Source organism: Gavialis gangeticus, unplaced genomic scaffold (assembly GCF_001723915.1).
Source record: "Gavialis gangeticus isolate Ggan-Ray unplaced genomic scaffold, GavGan_comp1, whole genome shotgun sequence".
Lineage (NCBI taxonomy): Eukaryota > Metazoa > Chordata > Crocodylia > Gavialidae > Gavialis > Gavialis gangeticus.
In genome coordinates, this window is record NW_017728992.1 from 73,826,838 (window position 1) to 73,853,913 (window position 27,076).

The 27,076-nt window shown below is 38.5% G+C and overlaps 1 protein-coding gene across 1 annotated transcript in view; it reads right to left on the reverse strand.

The window, feature by feature from the left end:
- The window catches only part of ZNF407 (zinc finger protein 407), a 545,661-nt gene that overhangs the window by 477,989 nt on the left and 40,596 nt on the right, over nt 1-27,076 (reverse strand). The window contains 2 exon segments of the mRNA XM_019524335.1: nt 7,532-7,646; nt 13,459-18,325. Coding sequence (XP_019379880.1) covers nt 7,532-7,646; nt 13,459-18,259 — 4,916 coding nt within the window. The 5' untranslated portion in view covers nt 18,260-18,325.

The following is a 27,076-nucleotide window of genomic DNA, read 5'->3' on the forward strand; positions in this document are numbered from 1 at the left end:
GTTACACCTGACTTGACTTGGGTAGTGCCAAGTTGAACCATAAAGGGTGACTTGATTGAACACTTATTGTTAAGTACCCAACTTTAATAACAATGGGCACCCATATGTGAGGGCAAAGGCTGCTCCAACATGCTGGAATTCCAGTGCATAGCAGCAGGCTCGATTAACTGAGTTTGCTGGAGCATGGCAATTACTGCAGTCCAGCAGCCTCCTGAACCTTGTATATCAACATTCCTGTGCTTAAAAATGGTGGTGAGGCACTTGAACTCCAGCTCATTGAACAAGCTTTAGTTCAAGCACCTCAATGGACATTTTTAAGTGCTGGGACACTGATACACAAGATGCAGCAGCGCTTTAATAAGAGCCGCTCTCAGAGCCAAGCTAAATAAAGCACCTCCCCTGTCACCCTTGGAGCACGTGTAAAAGTGTGCAATGGCTTTTAATCTCCAGTGGCTCTTCTTCAATAAAGAGTCCAGCCTCATTACTCAAACCCTAAGCAGTACACCTAAGAAAGGAGTTAACTATCTGAAAAAAAAATTAGCAGGTTCTCTGCATACTGTCACAGGAATCCAGAAACCAAAATACACAATGCAGGGTTTTATTTTGTTTTTTAAATTGCCAAAATTATCTTCTGTTTCAAGGCTAGAAAACCTGGCATGTTAGTTATTGTCTCCTTAATTATAAAGGTGAGTGATGTTTCTATGATCCAAAAGAACTGTATCTTCTAATTCCGAATGTACTCAGGGCAGAAAAAAATGAATTCCCCTTAAAGAAACTGCACTAGAACATGCATCACACCCACACAGAGATGAGCATCTTCAGAATTAGGTTTGGAAGTGCATGGTATAGGGTTACACATAGTACAGATATTAGTATAAATCAGCACTGGTCAAATACAAACATTTATTCAGTGAAGTATGTATTTTTCATATCTTTTCACTGCAATAAGTATAACTAAATTATTACAATAATTCAATTACAACATACATTTTCAAAGTGAACTTTTCTATAGGAAATTCACTGGAGTAAAACTACAGGAACTATAATAGAGTTCATCTAGGCTTTTATGCCTCACTTGTAGGCCTGGCAGAATTCAATCTTTTTTATTTTTAATGATGACAGGTAAAAACCTATGTTTATTTTTCAGCAATTTTTTTCAATTGTTATCGATGTAGCACATGCACACACACAGTGGCCACTGCAGGAGCTTGGGTCATGCCAGTGAGGCTGTGCCAGGAAGAGGCAGGAAGGTGGACGGCGCGGGGGTTGAAGGGGCAGCACTCAGGTACCCAGTGCTGCCCATCCCTCGTTCTGCCCAAATCCCAGCTGGGGCAGGAGCTATACTCCTGCAGAGCCTGGCTCCACATGAGTTGAGTCCCTACCCCTATCGTGCAGGGGCTGGGCGGAACTCCACAAGAGTTTTGCCCCTACCCCCGCTTATGCTGGGGCCAGGTCAGGCCAAGATGGGCTCCCTGGGAGCTTGGCCCCTGCACTGGCTATGACCTGGGCAGAGCAAGTGGCCAGCAGCACTGCCCCACTGCTACCAGCTCTGCCCCTTCAAACCCCACTCCTAGCACAGTCTTAGCAGCACAGACTCTAGCTCTTGAAGCAGCTAGTGCGTATGTGTGTAGTGCCCTGTGTGTGCGCCACGTGTAGCACCCCTTGCCCCAGATTTCTTTACGTACGGTTTGGAATTTTACTTTATTTTATTTTACATTTCTGTTATGTAAATTTCAATGATTACCTACGGAAATGTTTTTCCATCTGCCTGTGCGCATCGTGTGAAAACGATGTTTATCAGTGCCTATTAGAAAATATCGAATCCTGCCAAGTCTACTCATTTGTAATACTGAATACTAGTGAAGCATACAATTCTTTAATTGGAGAACACTTTCAGTAACTAACTTTATCTAGCTTGTTACCAGATGTTTACCTAACTTCTGGACACTTTCACACTGCACTTCTAAGTCAACAGAGGTTCATTATACAGCAATACAATACACAATAGTGTGCATAGCACCATCATCTATACAACAAATGCTAAGGTCATTTCTGACTACCAGAGAAATATTTTGATTGAAAGTTTTCCTAAGTTATAAAAAATAGGCAATGTGCACTGAATGTTACGTTTGTAAATTGTAAAAGATAATCAAATAATCAGCAAGATAATGTAATACATGCTATTTTATTCCCTATAACACAAGCTTCTTAATGTTAATTTGTTTTAAAATAAATATGTCAGCATGGAAAGCTGTTATATATAGCTCTTTTTTTTTTCTTTACGGAAGCGCACACACACACACACACACACACACACACACACAGACAAGCTGGGTTCAAAATGGCAATGTTTGGATGGGAGGATTCACGAATATTTGCATTTGGAACACTCACCTTTCTAACACATATAAATGTTGAAACTTAAAACAGATTAACCATTTTTTTGTTTGGATACTTCTCTAGATATGATGCGTGAAATTAATTGTTCAGTCAAAAACGCAATTCCATGGTGCATTTGATGATTTAGGTATACAACAGCTTTAGTTCTCTGAGCTGACTAAAAATAGTGATTTTAATTTATTCCTGCTGCCTACAATTACCCACAACCATGTATTTTTAAATATTTCCAGCCTATAAAAATTACTAATTTTTGCCACTTGTGTTTATCTGCATTTAGACTTTGATTTGGATAAATTAAGCTCTCAAGTGTTCCTTGCTTTATGAAACTCTGCATGTTGTACACTTCAACACAAATAAATGACTTCTACCATTAGAGGTTTAAATAATGTAATGTATTTCATGCTCAGCCTGAAGCTGGATTCCAATGAAGTTGCTAATGCACGTAATGATTAAGTGTAACTCAAATACTAACTGTGTTGTTGAAAACATGACAGGCAATAATTTGGTCTATTATATTCTGCCATTTAATTGCCTAGTACAGACATTCTCTGACACGTTATGAAGCAATGATTTACAATTATTCAAGCTGCAAAGGTCAGAAAGTGACATTATAATCATCTACATAGAGATCCCTTCTAATGCACAAAAACTAGGTAATACCACACAAAAATAGTTTCAGCAGAGCTGCAACTTTCTATTTAGGGTTTTTTAAAGCACAAAAATAAATAGTTAACTTATAGTATACTAAGGCATTCTTAACACCCAGTATACATTTCCTTTGCCCTACCAATAAGTTCAGGAAAGTCTGTTTTGTATGCTATAAGCAAAGCTAAGTAAGCATACAGTAAGTAGCCTGTTGTTAACAGTTCCCACGTAACAAATCTGGAGTTAATGAGAAAAAATTCCACTAACCATTTATTTACAGTATATCTGATATTTTGATTGTAATAGGTCAAATTGGATTTCAATTAAAAAAGACAGATACATTAACAAATATGCCTTCCTTAGCTTGAAGTATAGGTACATTACTTGATTTTCCTCAGCTGCTCTTCAAGCAACCAGTGTCATAAAAACTGGATTTTATACAGATTCTAAAACCAGCAGAACCTCAGGAGCACTAGGTATAGTGTCAAGATAGAAAAACAAAGTCTTTAGGACTTCTAACACTTTCCTCACAGTTCAGTAACATGAGTCGTCACAAAAATGATTTAGGAAATGGCTTGTTCATCAGCATACTAACATTATCTCCAGAGTCAACTAGTATCAGAGGTTTCAAAATACCTCTGGAAAATGAAGAATAGGGAGAAGCTAAAAAGAAGAGCTACAAAGAGCCTAAAGAGAAGATAACTTAAAAAGAAAAAAAATAAGTATGCAAACACATATTTTCTCTTCTTAAAGCACTTTACTGAATTTGGAATCTCTTGATATAATCACTACACAAATATGTTGATCCAAATTTCCTTTTAACTTAGTATATGTGTATACTCACACATATCTAGGTGTATGTTTTGAATATGGGAAGTTTTTCTAAATACAAAAGCTTACCTTACATACATTTTCTTCAGTGGCCCTTATTTTAAAAAAGGCATGTTGAAAGAAGAGAAAGAGACAGAAACAGTACCCATAGGTGAAACATGTTACTGTGTACCAAAAAAATAAAATTCCTTCTGAAAGCAAAGGCAAGAGAAAGGCAAAAGAAAAAGTAGATGCATTTTAAATCATAAGTTACCTATAAATTCTGTTCAAAATATGAAGTGCAGAACAATGCATTTTTCATGTTCTACCTGAGGCATAAAATGTGAAAAGCGCATGATGAGCCGTTTTCCTGCATTCCACTGGGCAATTGAAACAAAAATTTTAAATGCTGGGAAACTACTACAATTTGGTAATCCTACTTAGTTTCTCAAGCAACTTCATAGCCAGACTTTTGAAAATTAAATTTAAATATGCAGTGTCACAGAAAACAGACACTACTCTTTCAAATAACAGATATATTTTCCAGTCAGCTGTATGGGAAAAGGAAAACAATCACCACACATCTGTGATAAGGAAATGAGTAGCAGGCGTTTTACTTCAAATGTTAAAGCATTAGTGCTGTCCAATTTCTGTGTCATTTAGTTACTTCTGTGTATCTGGGGGGTGCAGGGGGAACTAAACTGCAATTAAAAAATGAAAACAACACAGTAAATGTGCTGGGGGGGGTTTCTACAGATAGGTGAATTATATTTACATGATACAGTACACACAATATATTGGAACATTTGAAATGTTTGCACAAGACTAAAAATTGAAAATGATTTGGATTTTTTTAAATACAAAGATTCACAAGGAAATTGCACTCCTTCAAGAAAAATCAAGGAATATTTTGGGACCACAGCAACCCACAACCTTGCACTGACATTTCACCTTAAAAGGGTGTCTGAACAGATTCAACATCATTTGAAAAACAATTTATCCTCACAACTAGAAGGGAGCTTATTGCTATGAATCTAAAAGTCAAAGAACAGAATATTAACTACCGCAGAAAAGAAAACATAGTGCAGGACCTTCTGTTTGTGACAAAATTACAGAGTTAATGTTCCTGAAAGATCACTTCACCTTTTAAAGCATGATTTTTAAAAAGGTAAAATTTATAGCAATTAAAGCTAATGAAGAAATGCAGCATGAGCTGCTTATGTTCAGGAACTAATAGGTCCACTGAGCATTTCTAAGATTATTTAGCCATCAATGATAATGAATTGACATTGTCAGTGGTGTTAATGTACCAATGCTCTATATAGTGCCACTAATCCGATAGCCAATCCTAGCAATTTTTTTATGTTGCTACTTAATTTTTTAACCTATGCACTACTCTATCCTTTCAATTAAAATGGCAGAAATACAGCACAAGCTATTATACTTTTTCTCCCCTCTGCTTCTACATTAAAGGATTGAATTTTCACTATTTGGTCTACAGTCAAACTGTATTGATCATTTCTTATTCTTCAAATCCACTTTTCATTCTTCAGGATTGGTAGCTTCAGTATAAAGATCTCTTTCCCAATTAAACTGGTGTTAATATATAAGTGTTAAAATACATTTTTGGTGAGCATTAAGTGAAATGTAATGATTATTTAAATTGCAAAAGGACTAAACTGCTATATAAACCAGATTTTTGTGCACAGAGGGTGATCGTGGTTGCATGTGTCTTTAGCTGGTTGTTTTATTATATATAAATCCACAAATCCATGTTGTAGATAAAGATAAGTGATATGGCTCTTTACAAAAACATAAATTTACAACTACTTGACTACCAGCATGACATTTCAGCAGCATGTAGTACACAATTAGCATAGGAAAGTGACTAATAGACTTAATTCCATAGCTTAAGTTACATAAATATGTTTTGTTCTTGATAGTATAACAGTCGTAAAGTATTATGCAACGTATATGATTTCTGTTCCAGAAAATATTCTAAAACTATATTAAGACCATGCCAATACTAAATAGAACTGGGCTTTTTATATCAGAAAATGTGCTAAATGAACCTTACAATTAATTCTCTCCCCAAAGGGAGCATGAACTTTACTATTCTGAGATGGTAGAATTTATTTATCTGTTAATGTGAAAATTAAATAATATACTAACTTTGTAATTTGAGTCAAAAGGCAACTGAATCATGTATCACTGACAAGTTGGTTGACAACTTTAAAGCAAAGTCTAAGCTTTACTCTTTGAGTGTTTTGTGAACCTGCAGTTTTTAATCAACTTTCACATGAAAGACCTGGGAATTCATAGGAGAGACACCAAATAGGATTTTTAAATACTTAAAATAGAGCGCTACTAAAATGTACCATTCTGCACTGGACTCTTTCCACTAAAATAAGGAGAAAACAGAAATCGTTCCACTGTTGATCTTCAGGGGACTTAAACTCACGTATGTTTAGTTCATATTTAAAAAACCACAGCCATCAGTTTTCATGAATAACAACTGCACTAAATATTAACAACATCACATGCAAAATTATTTGTAAAACAGACAGATGAGTCGGTAAAAAACATTCAGTTGTATATTCAGCTGAAGATTCACTTGTCCTTTAAAATGTGAAACTCATTTTGTTCTGCAGTAGATTTGTATTGCAAGTACTGGCTACAAGAACCTCCTGCTGAATAATATCCCTAACATCACACCATACCATTCATGTGTGCACTGTATTATCTAATTGAACCTGTGCTGTTCTATGCATTAGCCATAAGACCTCTCAGAAAGTTACACAGGTTTGAGTAGAAACTGTTCTTATATGATTAGTTACATTAGTTAATTTCTCCAGCATAATAACATTAAAATATATTTTTAATCAAAAGTACAGTATAAAACCCAACTTTGAATATCCTATGATGTACCATATATGCCATGGCATTTTAAAACCTTTTAAACATTTCTGCTAAATTAATTAGTTTTGCATTAAGGAGTCTCAATGCCTCCTATTAAATGCAACACATTTGAAGGACAATTAAACATTACAAATGCCCTTCTGAGACAATAACCATTAAGTAAGAAAGAAAAACAAGAGGGTTTTTTGTAACAAACAAGAACACAAACATACTTCTTTTTTTTTTAAAAAAGTCCTGTGCATGAAACATTTTAGATCCATTTGTTTGAAAGTCAATCTTCTGTTTTGTTTTCCTGAAGAATGAACTCTCTAAATGGAGCCCACAGATCTGTTAATGGTACTAAAATTATAACAGTATAGCAAAACACACACACATACACATGCGCGTGCACACGCGCGCGCGCACACACACACACACAGAGTAAAGTCTATATTATATATATTTTTTATGTCTTTAAATGGAATTTACAGTTCTCCCTGGCAATGTGAATGAACATCCTATAATTTAGTCAATTTACAGATTACAGGTTCAAATTGACCTTGTAGCCCATAAAATTGCTCATCTTCAGTGCAGGATTAGAAGTGGGAAAAGAATGTCATAACTGTATTTAAGGAATTTACCATAACAATGGAAAGGAGGATATGCATGCATAATTTTAGCCACTCTTGCTCACATCACAGTTTTGAATTCTGAAACAATGCATACCCTGCACTCTTCTCCTGGTTAACCATGGTAGAAACTGTTTCAATTTACTCACCCACAGACATGACACTTGTATTCCCTCATCCCAAGGTGCCTCTTGACATGGTTTCTGGCATCTCCGAGCTGAGCTGTTGCAAAGTGGCATATCTTGCACTTGAATGGCTTTGATCCTAAGTAAAATTTAGCATAAGATACGAGTTAAATTAGAATACTATATTACCCATGGTTAAAGAAATAAAATTTCCTGAGAAAAATAACCTTTTAAAAAAAATCTATCCCACATTTAACCTGTTTAAGAATTTTGCCTAGCAAAAAAATGTCTATTGCATACATTTATAACTTGAGGGATACAGATAGGGTATGTACCATATTTCTCATTATAAAGTTTCCTTAAGTTCAAGCTCACTGAAACTACTTGCTTAACTTTTAATAATCATTTACTTTTATAAAGAGTATTAAAATCAGAAGACTATATACTATGAAGATCACATTTAAATGGGTTGATTAAAGTTTCCCTACGTCTTCTGCTATGTTCAAAATGGTTAAAAATCTCTTAATATCTAGAAAAAGATTTGGGAATGGTGTTAACTTAAACATGTATTTGTTTTTAAACAACCATGTTTGAACAGATCACTTAAAATTTACTAGATTCCACTGACTTTGAATAGATTTTGTACTACCATTGGTATTTCAGATTTTTTCTGTCACATACAGAGAATGATTCATCACCTTGCTATTGTAATGACATGCAATGTATGAATATACAGTGGATAAAATATTATGCCTTTATGACTGTTTTATGGTCAAAAATTTATGATTATTCTGCAAACCAGAAGTATTGACATTTTGGCTATTATTTATTTCGAGAACAATCTTTAATATTAAATGCCTAGTGCAGACCAAAGAATTATAAAATTATTTCTCAGAGGAAGTAGGACCAACCTATTCTTTTTAAACTTGCTGGGTCAGAAAAGTCAGACATTTTATCTTAAGTAACACCAGCTTCCCAGTCACTATGAGAAAATTATATTATTACTGAAATACAGTGGTTAAATTTGGCAGGTGTCAGTACCTAGGTAACCCAGCAGTGACACTTTATTTTAAAGTATGCTGTAACACTTTCCAATTTTCTAACCAGTAAATCCTTAAATCAGTAAATCAGAATCATACAATTGCAGTTAAAAATAAGTACAATATGTTCACATATTTTCCGTAATATGTTTAGTATATGTTTTGTGAAGTACTTCTTCCAATACAGTTAAGCATAATATGAAATATGTGATCTTTAATAAATATACATAAAGAGCTCTGATAAGAAAAATGTTACAGTATATCATACTTGATCAATGAACCTTTGTGCTGTGCCCTTGAAAATAGAATATCCTCCAAGAATACTTTGTTGAAATTGAAGATCTTAGTATAAAATTTTAGAGTCTTAAATTTCAATTTAATTCCCAAAAGCTGATGAAAAATGAAGCATTTAATTTTAATCTTCTAACAGAAATAAAAAAGTCAACAGTACTAAGCACGGGCAGACAAGGTTGAATATTTCACAGTTCAATGACAATGAAGCCAGATCTCTTAATACTTCCATTTCTACTGTTAGAAGTAGATGTAAAATATATTTAGCACCTGAATGGTTATATCTAGTCAGCTTTATATGTTTAAATGTCAAAAGCAGGTTGAGACTGCAGCTAACAGCAATCACATTCTATCAATCACATTGAAAAACCCCAGTTTATTTAAATGATCCTGATAAAACTAAATTAATCATTAATTTGGTGACATTCCAAATCAACAGCACATTCTATAAAGTGAGCCATGCAAATAAAATAAATTTGAATAGAGTCAATTTACCTTCACATTAAATAAGAAAGTGTTAAAGTTGATGTTCTAACTTACAATCTTCAAGACTAATTACACAATTAATAATATTAAGGCTATAACCAGATATGATAAAAGAAGTCTACTAGTATTTATACTACTGTTTTATTGCATAGAATTCAAGTATTTTATGGATTCAACCCTATTTTCTTTTGGTTTCTCTCTCTCTCTGATCAAATTGTAAATTTGTTCCCTTTTCTGTTACTGTGGATGTCCCGCAGGGCTCTGTACAAGACCTTTGCTGTTTTCCACTTACATGGCTCCTTTGTGAAAAACTATAGTTCAGTCCAGTCTTAACTACAGTGTGCTGACAGTACATAAATGTATTGCTCTGTTGACTGCTCTCATCTAAAAATCACTGAGGCCTTGACTATTTTTTTTAATTTCTCATATTCAGAGCTGAATGCCTGTTAACATCTCCATTTATATACTATGAACATTCAAATACAGGCAGGCTACCACCAGTACATATTACATTAAACAAAAACAGTACCTCTCCCTTTTAATTTGGTGACTTCAAATTAGTTGCAGATCGTTCTTTTAGGTGGAACAAATCTATATACACTGATTTTATACCAAATATATATAGTCTTTAAATTAATTAAAAAAGTTAAACCAATGGTCCAAAATATACGTGTGTCAAATGGGTGTTTAAAATAATTTTTGTCCAACCTAGTCTTGTTTTGGCCATACCTGTTACCTCAAATGCAAATTTCTCATTTGCGCCATGAAATATAACACTACGTTCATTGGTTTTCCACCTGGTTCTTAGTTTATTCCAAATGGCAATGGTACCTTTGAAGTAAATCACAGGATGACGTCAGCTTTAACTTGTAGTGTGCAAGTAAAGGGGCTGGGGTAGTAACAGCACTGTATAGTTAAAACAAGAAATGTAAAACAATCGAAACCAGAGAACATATAAGACGACAGACCACAACAAATGCTTTTGTTATTTCACTGGAGCAACAGAGTTAATAACTTTCACTTTAGTGAAAGATATCATAGATCTTTGGTGACAAGGAATATTTTGAGCCTCAGCATTAAGCCAACAAAAAATGGCATCTCCACAACTACCCCCAGTTGTGGTCAGCCTTAAGGCAAAGTGACAAGTGCCATCTAATAAGGCACAACATTATTATCACACTTCCTACTATACTTAGGAATTTTGGGGGCATGGACATATTGACATAAAACAGGCTTACCCTTCCTCAGCCAGAGAAACCAGATGAAATTCCAAACAAGGATGACATGGCTGCAGGTGATTTTACTTCAGAATACTGATTGTTAATTAAACATATGGGACCTCCATGGATTGTAAGTTAAAATGTCTTCCACCTCTACTATTCATTTTGTTTCTCTTTATACTTCCTCATTTTCACTTGTCAATGTATGATGGACTTACTTGTTATCTCCCCTCTACCATAACCTTCCCTTTCATTTGCTATGTGAAAATCTCTTTGAACAGATTTAAGGCCTTTAAAAATCACCTAATATTCTACAATTTGAAATCGTTAGTGATATTTTTTCATCATCTCTACTTAAAAAAAAAACAAACAAAAAACAACCAAAACTACTATGAATCTAAACAGCCAAAATACAGGGATGTCAGTGTGCTTGTGTATTTATGTGCATTAACAACCTGAACTAAGATTTAGCAAAATAACAAACAATGTAAAGAAAGGGAAAATAACCAGTAGCTCATCCCATATGATACACCTACTGTCACACTAGTACAGACGGGAAGTAGGAAAAGTATTGTACAGTTTGGCCTGCTGATTTTCTAAGCCAGTACATAACAATTAGTACTGTAGATCTCATCCCCTCACTGCCATTCCTAATGGCCAAAACCCCCTTTATTGTGATAAAGACAGGGAAAGAAAGGTTATATGAATTGCACTGTAAATCACAAATATGAAAAAACAGGGATTGGAAGAGTAAGCCCTCTTCCAGTTAACTATTAATAAAAATCCCAGCATTACTATTTAATGTGCATAAGCAAAGCATGAGAAAAGCAATTCATTTTAAGATGCTAGGAGGAAAGATGAAATCCTGTTCTGTAGCTCCCCCCACAAAAAAAATGACTTGCAAAATGAAATGGCAGACTTGCAATCTATTCCCAGAAGCCTGCTGTTTTGTACATTTAGGACCAATCTAAAGCACAATAAAAATACGCTTGGTGATAAGACCTATGCAAGCTGTTAAAAAGTATGCTAACTTTTACTAAATGTTACAATCAATGATGTAACTTATGTAAGTAGGGTTGCTTTGTCATATATTGATAGTTACCTCACTTTCACATCCACATTAACTTGATTTTAAATGCAATTAATACATATAGTCAAGGAAGACTAATGGACTACATTCTGCACTTAACCTGGTGGACATTTTCAAATGGCACAAGTGACCAGTGCAAACCTATTTTGCATTGTAAACGACTAAATAAATCTTAATGGATTAAGAATGATCAGCTATCAACACACAAGGGAAATTAAGTGCTGAAATGCCTACATTGATTATTTTAAATTATTAGCCTTACTCTGTTCTTGAATTTGTATGCTTTTAGTGAGCTTTAACACATTTACAAGACTTATTGACTATAATTACAAGAGAATTCAAGTAATGGACACATCAATTATAAGCAACATGTCTTGACCAGACAGTTGCATAAAGAATTCTAAAGAGAACTCCATTAGCATCTTCTCCCTTAGTTTTATTCAGTTTTATCTGCCTTAAGAGGGCATAGTAAGGGCTTATACAGCTGTTCTGACCATGTGAACATGACTGCATCTCTGAAGGCTTAGCATTGCATTCAAAAGTTAAATGTTTGCTGAAAAATTACAATATATACATTATACATACATATAGGATAAGAAAATCACTGAAAATATTAGGCATATGAAGTGGTCATCCAAATGAATACTTTACTTACGCTGCAGTATGTGAACATGTTTGAATGACAATATCTATGTTTCCCTGGATTAAGTTTAAACATGTTTTCCATTCATGGTCTTGCCTCCTCCTATGAAAACTTACAAAACTATTACAGTACTATGCCAATAATTAAATATCCTTCTATAATGTTTTTTTGTTTCTTACCTTTTTGTTCTCTTCCTTGTAACCATGCACTAAGTTTCAAATACTGCATGAATTTAAACTATAGCTTCCATAATAAGCCATTATTTAAAAGTACAGTAAAATAAACCTTACAGTTTTAATGAAAATATGTTCATTGAAATGTGAATTTATTATTCAAATCCACTCATAAATTCAACCATGGAGACACCACTTGTCTAAGCAGAGCTCAGTGATTTAGAAAAGCTGTCTATTTAAAATAAAGAATGTATGGCAGGTTTATAGAAACATAGCAGTGAATTTTTACATAAATTTAGAACTGCAGCTTATGCATTTTCTACAAAAAATTGTTTTTAAATTTTTCACTTAAAATTAAACATAAAAAGAAATGAAAAGTCTGATCTGCGCAGAAACTAAATCAGGCCCTGCATCCAAGCATACCACATCAACACTGCATATAACCTTCTAAGAAGGCTGACCAACTCTAATTCCCATATCTTATTTAACAGCAAAAAATGCTGATTATTTTTATTTCTTCAGGAATGATATAACACCAAGTAACTAACTTTGAGGTTTTAAGTGTGAATGTGTAACTCTGACTTCAAAGTAAACAGTTTGGATTATAGGAGAGAAGTTATAAAAAACAATTACAGCATTCTCTAAAGCCAGAAGTGCTCCACAGTATTAACTTTAGTACCAATTAATAATTACAGCCTATAGTAGGGGAAGGAAATCCATAAGAATGTTAAAAGCAATAGAGTGACCACACTTAAATACTTTTAAGGAAATTACAAGAAACCCCTTGAGTTTCCTGCCCTTTGACCACTATGGGTCATGCTACTTAACGTAATTTTTAATTTCATCAATGTTTCATCAAGCAATTCACACTCTGAAGGCTATATGAGTTCTGGAGGACTTGGAATACTAACGAGGTTAGCAAGCAAAAGTATAGTAGAAGCAGATGAAGCTGAAGTTGTAATTCACTTTTGTTTGAAGAATTTGCTCAAAATGTTTAGGCTTACATACCTGTATGAGTACGAATATGAGCAAGGAAGGCCATAGAATTGCTACTTCTACACATCTTCCCACAATATTTGCAGACATTTCCTTGATTTTCCTCTCTTTCTCTGTTGATTTGCTCAGTGTCTTCCACAATGTACTTATTCACCTCCCGCAATAATTCTTCATGTTGCTCTTTAATATGGAGAAACAAATTCTGTTCAGAATCAAAAGGCTCTGTGCACTTAACACATTTAAAGGTGGCGCCTCCTTCAGGCAGTTCTTCCACACTCGCCTGTTCATTTCTCATGTGACCCGCACTAGCCAAATGTTGGTGAAGGTTGCTTTCTGTGTAAAATGATTTTCCACAGAGTAAACAGTGAAAATGTTTCTCTTTTGAAGGATGTTTCATAGCTATGTGAACATTCAGTCCACTTAAACCATCTGCTAAAAAACCACAATCATCACAACGAATACGTGTCGATTCCCCAGTGGAATTACCTTCAAATTTCTTCTTTTTCCCACCAGCTTGTGAGCTGTCTGTTTTCACAATTAGCTCATTAACTTTCACTCCACCTGATACCTGTCCTTCATCAGAGTGGTCAGTGGACTCACCATCTTGATGACTTTTTAGCCGCACTATAGAAGCATCAAACTGGCCAAAGTTCTGCATTGCCTTTCCTTTATCATCAGAACTGATAACAGTTACCAAAGCTTCACTACTAGTTTCTTGCACACTCTCAGCTGTTGAGCCATCTGCCTCCCAAATGTTGTTATTTATAGTGATTTCTGCTTCACGTTGTGCTTCCATAAGAGCTTCCTCCTCCACAGCAGGAACCCCTTGGAAACTTCTCTCATCCTCTAAACTATGTATACTTTGTACTGCTTCCTCAGTGTTTCTATCAAGGTTTGACTGATCTACTGCATCACATGTTTCTGGAAGACTTTGCTCAATTGGAGTACTTTCTGTTAGCAATCTTTCTTCAAAAACTTCATTATTTTCATCTACTTTTTCAATATTTTCTCCATTTCCTCCCAAGCTTTTCTCACTTTCCTTGAAATTCAGATTCGGGGCATCACTATCATTTGACACATTTTGATTTTCTGTAGTGCACTGGAAATCTGCATTAAGTAGGTCTTGGTCATGCCTACTTTCCTGCAAACCACAACTGTCTGCTGCTTTAAGTGGTATCAGCTCATCAAATCTAGCAACTTCATCTTTTTTAGGAGTTTGTGGAAAGACTTCACAAATGAGATTTGTACTTTCTTGACTGGATTCCTCCTCAATCTCATCTTCTATTGTTTTGCGGGCACTGTTTTCTTTAGAAATTTCTGAAGAAGTGTTTTCATCTAAGGCAGAACAATCAGATATGTTTTTCTCCACTTGATCCTCTTGTGTTTTACCACTGTTGGCATATTTTGTTTCCCCTAAGACTGTCTGAAATTGTTCTGCATCTTGTTGATCCTCCTCATGAGACGTACAGTTGGTTTCTTTGGCAACATTTGTTGTATCTACTTCCTCTCCAGATGAAGAGCAAACGTAAGATTCTCTTTTAATTTTATGCTTCTCTGTTGCTGCATGTCTAGACATCTCTCTGCGAGTAACTGCATAGTAGTCACAAGCCATGCAATAATATTCAAATTCCTTGGTATGCTTCCGTTTTACATGTAATTCTAGAGAAGAAGAAGAATGAGCAATAAAGTTGCAGTGTACACATTTGTTATCATTCATAACCATCATTCTTCTCTGAAAACATGGGTCACAATCTCGGGTAGCATTATTTGGTTCCATAAGTACGTGCCGTTTTATATTTACAGAGTTCTTAGTATATTCTAGATCTGCTAACTGAAGTACATTTTCGACTTCTACTTCAACAGAAGTATTTCCCTGGTTGTCTTCATGATTTTCCAAGATTGAAGTATCCAAATCTGATGACTGGCTACCATCCTCAACACTGTCATTCAAAACACCCATAAGGCTGCTGATCTTTTTGCTACTAGAATCAAGAGTACCCAATTCTGGACAAGCAATTATCTCTGGATTTTGTTTACCATTTGCTTCTATTTCAACTCGGCCTTTATGTTTCTTGGTGGCACAATGACGCTCCATATCTCCTTTGGTTACAGTATAATAATTGCAGACTTTACACAAATAGCTGTACTGGTGACTGTGCTTTCGTCTTATATGAACAGTCAGGTTTGTCACACTGGAGGCCAGAAGACCACAATGGATGCACGTCCTAGAGCTGGTGCCTTTCGGTCTCCCTCTCTTTGGTGCATGGGCCAAAATTATTTCACTTTCAGTAATTTCACTGGATGGAACTAAGTCTTTAATTGTTGATAGGCTCTCTAAAGTAGAGGATGGTGTTTGCATGCTTTTAGCTAATTCAGAATTCACATTCCCAGAAATGGAAGGTTCCATTATTTTTTTAATGTCACTTGCACCTACATATACCTTTTCAATACACTCCTCAAAACGTAAACCGATATTATTTTTTCTGGCATTTTCAAGGTGCTTGCTTCTTTTAATATGTTTTTCCATTCCTTCTTTGCTCAGGGAATAAAGGTTACACGCTTTGCAAAGAAAATGATATCCTTGTGCATGCCGAAGTTTTATGTGTCTTGTAAGAACAGTGGAGGATCTTGTTTTATAAAAACACTTTTTACACTGAAACTGGGTTTTGCTCAAAACTGAGTGCTTTAGCTCATTTCCCTGATTTACCACAGACGGCTCTGGGGCCTCCTCCTGTCTCTTCACTTCTATTTCATCTCCAACTTTTTGAAGGCTATCATTTGATTCTGAAATAGCATAAGCTACAGTTTGCAAAGATAAATCACTGTTAGTTGGTGGAGAAGTATTTTGTTGAGCTAACAAACTAACATGCTTCTCAGATGTTTTATGCTCTATCAGTTCTTCCTCAGTTAGAAAATATAGATGACAAACAGAACAATTATGGGGCATATTATGCTCTTCATTCATGTGGCTTCTAAGGCTTATGTCACTCAAGCAAGGGAATGAACAGACCTGACAATTAAAGCTGAAATCCCTCATTTGATGTTTATTGCTTTGACAGTGTTGCTCCATGTCCTCCCTGATTAAAGATGAGTGGCTACACATCTGACACTGAAACAACATTTCCTTAGTTGAATGGCTTATAACATGAATTTCTAAACTTTTTCTGTTCTGAAAATCCTGACCACAATAAGTACAAGTGTGTAGAACACCATGGCCAACCAAGAGTTTCATCTGAGGATCCTCAGTTTCTGCAGTACTGGAAGAGCACATGTTTGTCCTATCTTTAGTAAGATCCTGTGTTTCTGAGGTAGCCTTACATGGACTGCTATCCAATTCTAATTGTTTAGAAGATTTGGGTATTACATTGCCTGGTTTATGCTGTATACTGTAGTTGTGCTTCATATGAATTGTATGAGAGTCAGGTTTTCCTTTTTTATTAATACCTAATAAATTATATCTTCTTTTAACCTGCCTTTTTAATCTGAAAGAGGTACTTCTCTTGAAAGATGGTCTTAATGATAAAATGCTTCTTTTATACTCTGTTCTATCAAACTGCCCTGTATTTAAAATGCTAGTTATCTTTTTGGTACTATTAGTATGTTCTGGTTGGTCCAGTTTGTCATCTGAGGACCCTGATATTTCTCTCTTTTGAGTTGAGACATCATGATTTCCTTCTGCGCTGAGGGAAAATACTTTTTCCTCTGTAACAGTCTCTGTATTTTCAGTGGAAATATTTTTAGAAGGTATCATTTCGACAAAAAGTTCATTGCCATCACTTTGTTTAGAAAAGCTTACTTTTGAGTACTTCAGTTTATTGCGAGCATTTCTTAATTCTTTTGAATCAGCAGTTCTTGTCCTTGATTTATTGGTCCCCAGTTTTGCTCTCACATTCTTCTCGACTGCTGAATACTGTTTTTTATTAAAGGATTTTTTTGTCAATATTTGTACGAATCCTCCTCGTGCAGCAAGATTTTGACGCCGAAGGTGCGTCTTGCCAAGAAAATGAGACTGTAAGAGTTTCTCCTCGACACACTGAAAACCGCAGAGATCACAACAGAAGGTTCTTGATTGTCCATGAGCTTGCTTGACATGCGTTTGTAAAGCTGAATTATATTCTGCTTCATAAGTGCAGTGAGGGCAAATATATTCTTTGGGTTGTTTTGAGTGGCTCTCTTGAATATGTTTTTCCAGATCAGGGCAGGACGAAAAAAACTGATCACAGGTTTTGCATTTAAAAACATCTATGTTTTCAACCATACAGCTAACACGAATTTTTTCCACTTGGAAAGAAGATGGAGACTCTTGTAAATGTTTATTTTCCAGATGAATTTTCAATGCAGCATCATCAGTAGCATTGAAATCACAATGTGAGCACAAGCAATTTGAAAGAAAAGTCTCACCACTGAGACAGCCCACTACAGCTGCCTTCTTTATAGTTCCATCTGTTTTACTACCTGTTTCTGCAATTGACTCCTGTTTAATTGTGAGTTTGTGTGATTTGCCTTCATCTACTTGAACATGTTTGGAAAAATTCAGCTTTATTCTTTTTGAGATAGGCTCATTTTCAGATTGGTTCCCTTCAGTACTGTCTGGTCTTGTCAATTCTGATGATGCCCTTTTGTTTGTACCATTCTCTTCTCCTATCTTCTTAAGGTTTCTATGCACTTCACTTAATAAGGGACCTGTTTTCTGGTTAGATAAGGAATCACCTTCACCATTTTCTACTGATGTATTTTTCAAAGACACTGTTGTTTGTTCATTTTGTAAACTCTCATCCACTTCATCACTCTTCTGATAATCCTCTCTATTCATTCTTAATGAAGGGAGTATAGGACACAGTTATAGTAACACTGGTAAATCCTTTCCCAGCACCAGTACCTATAAAACAAGACAAATTTGAAATTAATCTTTTATACACACACAAAATAAACATTCATTAAAGATCCAAAGCAAAAGCTTACAACAGTTGTTTGATCCAATGTGACCAGAGCACAGTCACAGATAGAGCTATCGACCAGTATTTTCAAGTGGTCTCTAAAGCTATGAATGCCATCTAAATCAAAACCAATCTGGAAATGCAGATAAAAAGTATAATCTTTAAAGCGTGATTGTGGACCCTGGCTCACCTTGACAAACATTTCCGACATTGAGTGCACTGGTTTCAACAGCGCTATTTGAATGATCAAGTGGTCTATGTGAGTAAGGAATACACAATACATCAATGGATCACTGGTACTGAGCAATGAGCTGCAGGAAATTAGCATCTCTGAAACAGGGTGACTTTTATTTGCATCTAAAAATGTATATGCTAAAATTTAGGTAGTCGAGTTTGAAGTCTGACCTTTGTTTTTGCCAGACTTAATAGAGGTATCTAAGTTTAAACATCCTTCAAGAAAGAGGATAATAGAACATTCAACTTCTTATGATCCATATATTTCAGGACCCCACATTTTTAAAAGCTCCAAGAAAGAACTAAGATTTAATCATTAAAAAAAAGAACAAAGAAGAAATTGGCTAAAAGTCTTCTTTCAAGATCTAATTATGTGAGCCTTTCTTTCCTTCCTCTGCTGAAGTCCTATGCTGCCAAGCGACAAAAAGTAAGAACAGAAAAGAACCACGTAAGAAAACGCAACCAGTATAGCCCCCTTTATTCTTAAAGGGATAAAATAACTACTGGAACACCAGTCCATATGAGAAAAACAACAGACAGACAAGTTACAAAACCTCCAACAGAGAAGGGAAGCATTTCTTCTCTCACAAACTTTTCAAAACTTTCTCCCTACCCCAAAAATCTCCAAACCTATCTGAAAAAAAATTAAAACACTTCCCCAGCAGCACATCATGACCCTTCTCTTCATAAAGCCCTCTCCATGTCAAAACAAGACTAACACCTTCCAAATATAAACTGTGCCCTGAAAAAGTTCTGTGGAAAACTAGTGGCAATGTGTTAAAATAAAATGGGGGTGGGGGAGGGATTCAAAACCTGAAGTTAATATTGAAAAAAGTCTGCAAGAACCTATGTATACTTAATTTTAAAACACATCATTTATGTAAAAACCTACATTTCTGTCCTTGCTTTATTGTTGCCTTTGAATAAAACTGCCTAAGAAGAATTTAGTGATACCAAATTTTTGTTCAGTTTACTAGTGAGTGCCTGAAGACATGGCTCTAACCACACATCCTGACGAGATAAAATCCTTCCAAAAACTTATCCAGAAAATAGAGCATACAAAAAGCTATTCAAATGAATAACTATCAGGGGAAGACAGCAGGGGACAGAGCCACTCCATGTGCTTGGCTCCGGGTACCCAGGAGCGGAGCACGAGAAATAGCAGGGAAATCTCCCTGCCTGTTTTTCACACTGAGAACTGGTGTAAGAAGCAGACACAGGACTGAGCTACTCCCTGCCACTTGGCTTCCAGTACCCAGTGGACAAGCAGAGGGAGCTGCATGGCAAAGCTTCCCACACCAGAAACTCTGGCACGAGAAGCAGGACCTCCCTCCCCTCCATGTCTACAGGATGGGCTGAAGTAGCTGCTCCCATGCCTCCAGACCAGGGTGACCAGGGTGACCCTGATCTCAGGAAGGCATGCAAGCCTTTTTCCTGGCTCTATTCTTCCCAGTCCCCAGGAGGAGTTAATCTGAGAGAAAGCATATGGACATTCAGTCTCCCAGGAGACACTCTCCCAGGACTGGTTGTTCTGTGGTTATTTTTCTCCCAAAATGACCATTTTTGTTCCAGAAGAAAAAGCCTGAATATCTGTACACCTCTGGTTTCTACCAAGAGAACAGTGATTCTCCCAGTGCAAACTGAATGTCTGTACATAGTATTAATTATTTTTTCCATTCTGTATAAATTGGGTGCTGAATCTCTCCCCTATCACTGCAGATCTCTAAATTCTGAAGACAAATTTCTTTGCTGAATCCGTTACTACAGGAGTTTTCAACCTTTTTTGAACCATTGTACCCCATGATGGCCGGACACAGAGTAGTGTACCCCCAGCCACCAAGCAGGAGGGAAAGGGAGGCCAGGATGGTGTGCAGCCTGACACAGAGCGGCAGTAGCCACCGCATGCAAGCTTCCCCCGCCCCTTGCATCCAGCCGGGCAGACGGTCCCCAGTTGGCAACTCATCCCTTACTAAATAGACAGCTATCACTATTAAAAACTTTGAGATTTGAACATGGGGCTTGTGCCCATCTAGATTCGAGTAGGCGCTCCCACTCAGGTGGTCCTGCCTCAGTTGAGATCTTCCTCGGGCACCCACATCAACCGTACATCACGTCCCAAGGGAAGTCCCCAACACTTGCCCACCACGTCTAGGTCTTCTGTTCTAGCACAGGAGGTTCCCTTCTAGTTGGGCCTTGCTTGGAGGTGCCATCAGCCGATGGCCTTGAGTCTCCACCTCCCCTACACCCCTTCCATGCGCCAACATGATGGACTTGACTGTGGAGTAGATGTTCCTGAATTTCTCAGGCGTTGGCCTTTGCAACATTACCCCAATCTGGCCCCACAACATATTCTTGTCCTGCCCACTGGTTCTAGTTGTGGGCTGACTACTGTAGCTATGTCCCTTCCAACCCAGCCTGACTAGTAGGCTGTCTGCGCTACTTCCCGAGAGCCCCTGATCTCTCAGCCCTGGACACACCCCCTGGGCCTCTGCCCTGGCCTCAGGACAATGAAAACTTCCAACTGAATCTAAACAAACTGAAAAGGGATGGGGAGGTAATGCTCTCCCCTCCTGACTCACACGTCCTGTGCGTGTGTTGACAGCTATTCCCTTGGCGTCCCCTCTGGCTCGAACACCGGGTGCCACTCTGTTGCCAAGTAGATTCCCCATTGGGAGTCAGTCCTGGGTCCCTGTTTGGAGCCAATGCCAGCCAGGAGCTCCCAGCCACTTTCCAGCTGGTGCCCTCTTTCCTCTCCCTGATAGCTGGCTTTTAAATTTCCCACCTAGTGCTGCCAGCTGACGTCACCACCCTGCACCAGCCACAGCCACATAGGTAAGTGGATGGCAAAACACGTGGGAGGCTTCTCTCCCAGCTGCCAGCTCTCCGCCATCGTTCCTGCAGCCAGTAAGCTTTTTTTCATCCCGGGACTTTTTGAGTCATTTCCCCAGGGCTGTGGGGTTCCCTTACCACAGTTCTTGCCCTGGGAAACGGGTTTCCATCCCTTCGCTCTCATCACTCCACAGCAGAGATAAATCCAAGGGACGTGCAGTGGTACAGTTTGAGTCCTTCTTCACCCGAAGATTAAAACTAACTGTAGGGCAGAAGCAGCACCATTTCTGTTCAGGCAGCCCTGAAGGAGTCAACTAACTTCAGAACTTCAAGCTATGAAGAATTTTGAGATGACTGTAGCCCACCCCATAGCCAATCCGCCCAGCACCACTGACACCAACCCCCACCCCAAGCACAGCCCCAGCCCAGCCTCCCCACCCCTACTGGGAAGAGGCCAGCGCGGTCCCTGGATCTGAGCCCACAGCTGGCAGCCCACCCTCACCCTGCGCATAAATCCAGGGAGCATGTGCTCCCCATGGTTCCCCCAAGGATGCACACAGCAGTGGGGAACTACCCCTCGCTCCCCACCCACCATGCCCCCTGGATGAGCTACCCATGGCTCCATCCCACACCCCATCTAGTCTGGGCAGTGTCTTGCCTGTCCCTGCCCCAGCCCCACTCCCTCCCTTACCACAGAGGGCTCAATCTACCCCCCCAAACCCTTTCCCCATCACAGAATTACTGGCAGGATGCTGCTCTCCAAGCTGCCTGGCTGCATTCCCAGCCACTTGCATGTTGTGATTGCATGTATGCATGCAGCATTTAATCAATGACATTATCGGCTACACAAACCAAAATAAGCACATTGCAGATAATGTCAATTTTCCTTTTATCGGTGTTGATCCAATATGGACCGAAATATCAGTGCACTTCTAAATTTCACACAAGATTCACAAGATAGATCCAGAGATTTCAGATGAGTTTATTTAGTATCAAAAACATTCTTACCTATTGTCATCTTTCTGTATTCAGAAGAATTCCGTAATCAAAAAAAAATGAGTGAAAGCTAAAAACTGGCATATTCCAAGGGATGTCTCAAGTCTAAAAAGGTATCAAATCTTCTTGGATGGCCCAGCCTTCTTGCCCATGCTCCAAATTCTACCTGTTAACAATGAGTAGAGATACTAGCCCTATTATCCAAACAGGCCTGCTCAGTAGGGGCACAAATGGAAAGCCCTCTGTATTTAATGTCTTTGAAAAAATCCTAGCCTACCCACCAGCTTGCAATGTCAAAAGACCTGCTAAATGAACTATATCCAAGTGAACCATTACCTAGTCTTACTCATTCACTAACTTCTAGGTTTCAGTTAACCAATGTCATATTCACAGCATGCTCTCTCCAGGGTTCTGTCTCTATCTCTAAACTGTGTGCATATGACAAAATGGTTTCTTCTGTTCAGTATAGCCCAATGTTTCTTCTCCAGAATCAGATCTCTCTGCCCCACTTCCATGGAGGCTGCAAGGTCCCTTGCTGGAGGGACCAGAATATATGAGCTCGAAAGCCTCAGTACAACCTCTAAGGAGGGCATTCTCTTAATGGTTGCAGCTTCATGGGTATGACCTGTATATCTTGGACTATTTCCACCCACGTTCTGTAATCTCAAATTTAGCTGGAATCCTGGCCACCACACCAATGAATAATGCTTGAGCATTTCAAATTTCAACCATGCCTCCATTTCATAAAATTTTAACCAAGGCCTTAGCTGCCACAGCACTTACCTGTGCCTTCTGTTTGTCCTTACACATAACAACAGCCATGCCCCTCTTTCCCTACACAAGACGACAGTTGGCTCATGTCCATGACAGACTAAGTTCCTTCCAGCTTTTTTTGCAGAGTAATGCATGAAACAGTCAATCAAGTCTATTGCCTCACGATGCATTCACCACCAACTATCCAAAAACTGGAAATTCTTTCTATTACCTTTTTCCCTGTTCTCTACATTCCTGTCCAAATTAAATCACGTGCATTTGATCTATTTCTGCCTCCTGGGGAGGCCTGCATTCTATTGGCTGCTGGATTATATCTTCTGAAAACTAGAAGTACAAAAACTCCATAATTCCCAGATTTGCAAGACTGAGGATACTAGACTACCCAACTCCCCTTATTTTAAATCTAAAGCTCCCTAGAACCATTTGAAGTTACTAAAATGTACAAACCACCAAACTGCACTATTATCCAAGTTCTTGTTTTGGCATGTAAATATATCCATAAAAGTATTTTACTTTGTTATTGCATACACAGGTCTTGCCCCTGCACCACTGAAGTTTATGTGAGCTTTGCCACTAACTTCCATGACCTTTCAGCATATTGTTTCTTTAAAAACAAATTCTACCAGACAGTACCTACTCCTCATGTCATGTTTGATGCTCAAATTAAATTATTTTACTCCAAAGAGATATATACTTTTCTCTTTTTCAAAAGCTCATATATTAGAAAAGACTATTAGAGCAGTGGTTCTCAACCTGTGATCTGAAGACCCACAGACTATGTCTAAGGGGTCCGCAAAAGATGTCTGCTCAATAAAAAGTATGTGAATACTCACAATTCAAAAGGGTCTGCACCTCCATTCATATTATTTTAGGGTCTACAAATAAAAAAAGGTTAAAAGCAACTGTATTAGAATATTGCACATGCATGCAGAGAGAAAAAATGGAAGGTCAAGGCACAACTGGAAATGCAGCTGGCACAGGACTTAAAAGGGGATTCTACAAGTATATCAAAAGAAAGAGAAAGACCGGACGAACCATCAGTCCATTATGATTGTGGAAGGCAACCTAGTTACGGATGATGCAGAGAAAGCTGAAGTAATTAATGCCTTTTTTACTTCAATTTCCACAAATGGGGCAACTATCAGATGACAAGTGCAGTTGGCAGCAAAGAAGATCAACGGTCGAGAGTAATGGCAGAACAGGTTAGGGATTACTTAGAAAAGCCTCATACTTTCAAGTTGGCAGGGCCAGATGGGATACACCTTAGGGTATGGATGAAATTGGCTGAAGTAATTTCAGAGCCATTGACAATCCTATGAGAACTCATGAAGGTTGCATGAGCTCCTAAATGACTGGAAAGGGGGCAAATATAGTGTCCACCTTTATGAAAAGAAAGGATGAGGATACTGGGAACTATAAACCAGTCAGACTGACCTCCATGTCTGGAAAATCATGTATCAGGTCCTCAAGGAATCTACTGTGAAACACCTAGAGGAGAACAAGGTGATCAGGAATAGCCAGTGTGGACTCTCCAAGAGCAAGTCACGCCCAAGCCACCTGATTTCCTTCTATGATGAGGTAACAGCCTCTGTAGAAGGGAGAAGAGCACTGGATATTTGATATGCCTGAAATTTAGAAAATGTTTTGATGCCACTTGCAACATTCTCATTAAAAAGTTAAGAAAATACAGGCTCGATGAAAGTTCTGTAACGTGGATAAAAGAAACTGGCTGGATCATCATGATCAACACATAGTCATCAACAGTGATCCGGGGTTTCCGTTTCCTATGGAAAAATGGAAAAAAAAATGCAATTTTCCCTTTAACCCAAGAAAAATGCAAATATTTCATTTTAACAGAGAAACAGGTGGATTTTGCTCTTTTGCAAAGAGCTCGCTACAGGCTGGCAGAGATCCAGCCTGCAAGGGGCAGCAGGAGGCCGGAGAAGGGCATTCAGGCAGGGGGCACCATGTACATGCACATGGCTGCCAGGCAGTCTGGAGACCAGCTCCCGCAGGTAAATCTGGTGGGGGGGGGTGGGAATTGAGCCCCCCATAGGTAGGGAGGGAGGGAGTTGGGTAGGGCTGGGGCTGCTGCCCAGCTGGGTGGGGCATGGGGCTTGGGGCCCAGTGCCACAATGAGCAGCAGCAGAGCCCCAGTGGGGAGCAGGGCAGGGCCATAGGTGGCTCTTCCAGGGGTGGGGTGGAGCTGGACACTGCACACACTCCCAGGGAAAGGGGGGCGGGGAAGAAGGAACATGTACTCTCCAGATTTCTGTACAAAGTGGGGGTGGGTGCAGGCTGCCTGCTGAGGGCTCGGGCTTTCTGCCCTGCTCTGAGGCCTCTACAGCCTGGTGGTCAGGATCTGGCACAGCAGGGCAGAGCAGGAAAGTTCACTGCCACTGCTGTGAGCCCCGTGATCCCCTGGCAATGCACCACCTGCCCAGCCCCTATCAGAGGGGTACAACCCCACACCACTGCCCTCACTGCTCCAGGGAGGGCAGGGGATGGGTTGCCAGGGCATAGCGGGACTCGCAGTGGTGGCAGCAAGCTTCCCTGCCTGGCCCCACTCTGCACCACGCAACGCCGGATCCCATCCAACAGGCCATGGAGGCCCCAGACGAGGGCAACAGGGCAGGGAGCCTGAACCCATAGCAGGCAGCCTGCACCTGCCCCCACACGGGCTCTGTTCTGCCAGTGGGGGAAGAGGGAGCCTGGCAGCCTGCACCTACCCCACCATTCCATCTGTAGGGGAGGGGGAGCCAGGCTCCCCACTCAGGCCGCAGTCAGCCAAGGTTTGGGAGCTGCTGCGGCGGGCAGGGGGCCAAGGACCCAGGTCCCTTATCTCATAGCCCTGGCAGCTGGAGCCCCCCTCCAGCAGGGCTGGTGCAGCGTGAGGGGCTGTGGGTGGGAGGGGCACCAGCAGGGCCAGGGGCTGTGGCACCACCAGGGCAGGAAGGGGCTGTGGGTAATGACTGAGGGGCACCAGCAGGGCTGGGAGGCTGTGACTTGGGAGTAAGGGGTGTGGACCTGTGTCCTGTTGAGCAAAGGAAGCAGGGGGAGCTCTGATTTTCCATGATAAAAAACCCAAAATCAAATACCAAATTTGGTGCTTTAGGTTCTTAGAATTTATTTTACTGTAGGCACTGGTAGGTTTCCAAATTACTTTAAAATTGTAATAACTCCATGATTCTATAACTCAGAAATGGCTGACTTTACTCACAAAAGACTGAATAAAGTCTAAGTCCACATTAATTTCAAGTTAACAAATTCTTATTTTCCTGGGAAATTCTGTAAATTATTTTTTAAACATATTTATTTATCGCATTTTTAAAGTAGAAGTACCTTATCCATGACACTTTTATCCATTACACATTTCTAAAAAGAATGTGAATGCAGCCCGGAATCATTACATTCAATAATTTTTCCCAAAATGCTTTCATATAACTAATGGTTGGGATACAGGGTTTGCTGAAGTTCTGTATAAGTTCTGCTGAAGTTTCTGTGGCTAGCAGGGTGTTTTCTCCTTGATGAAGACATGGCAAATATTTTTCCTGAAAGGTCTGTTTTGTGTGTGCATGTGTGTAAAATTTGTATCAATGTATTAATATTTAGAATATTATATGTATTGTTTATAGACACATATGGATACAATATATATACTTATTAATAAATGTGATTCATTTACATATATAATGTATCTATCATGAAACATTTTAATATAATTTTAATTTTAACATTTAGTATATAGAGTTTTATGAAACAGCATATATGGAGAGTATTATCTTGAATATATTAAATTAATATGAATTAATAGAGAGAGAGAGAGAGAGAGAGAGAGAGAGAGAGAGAGAGAGAGAGAG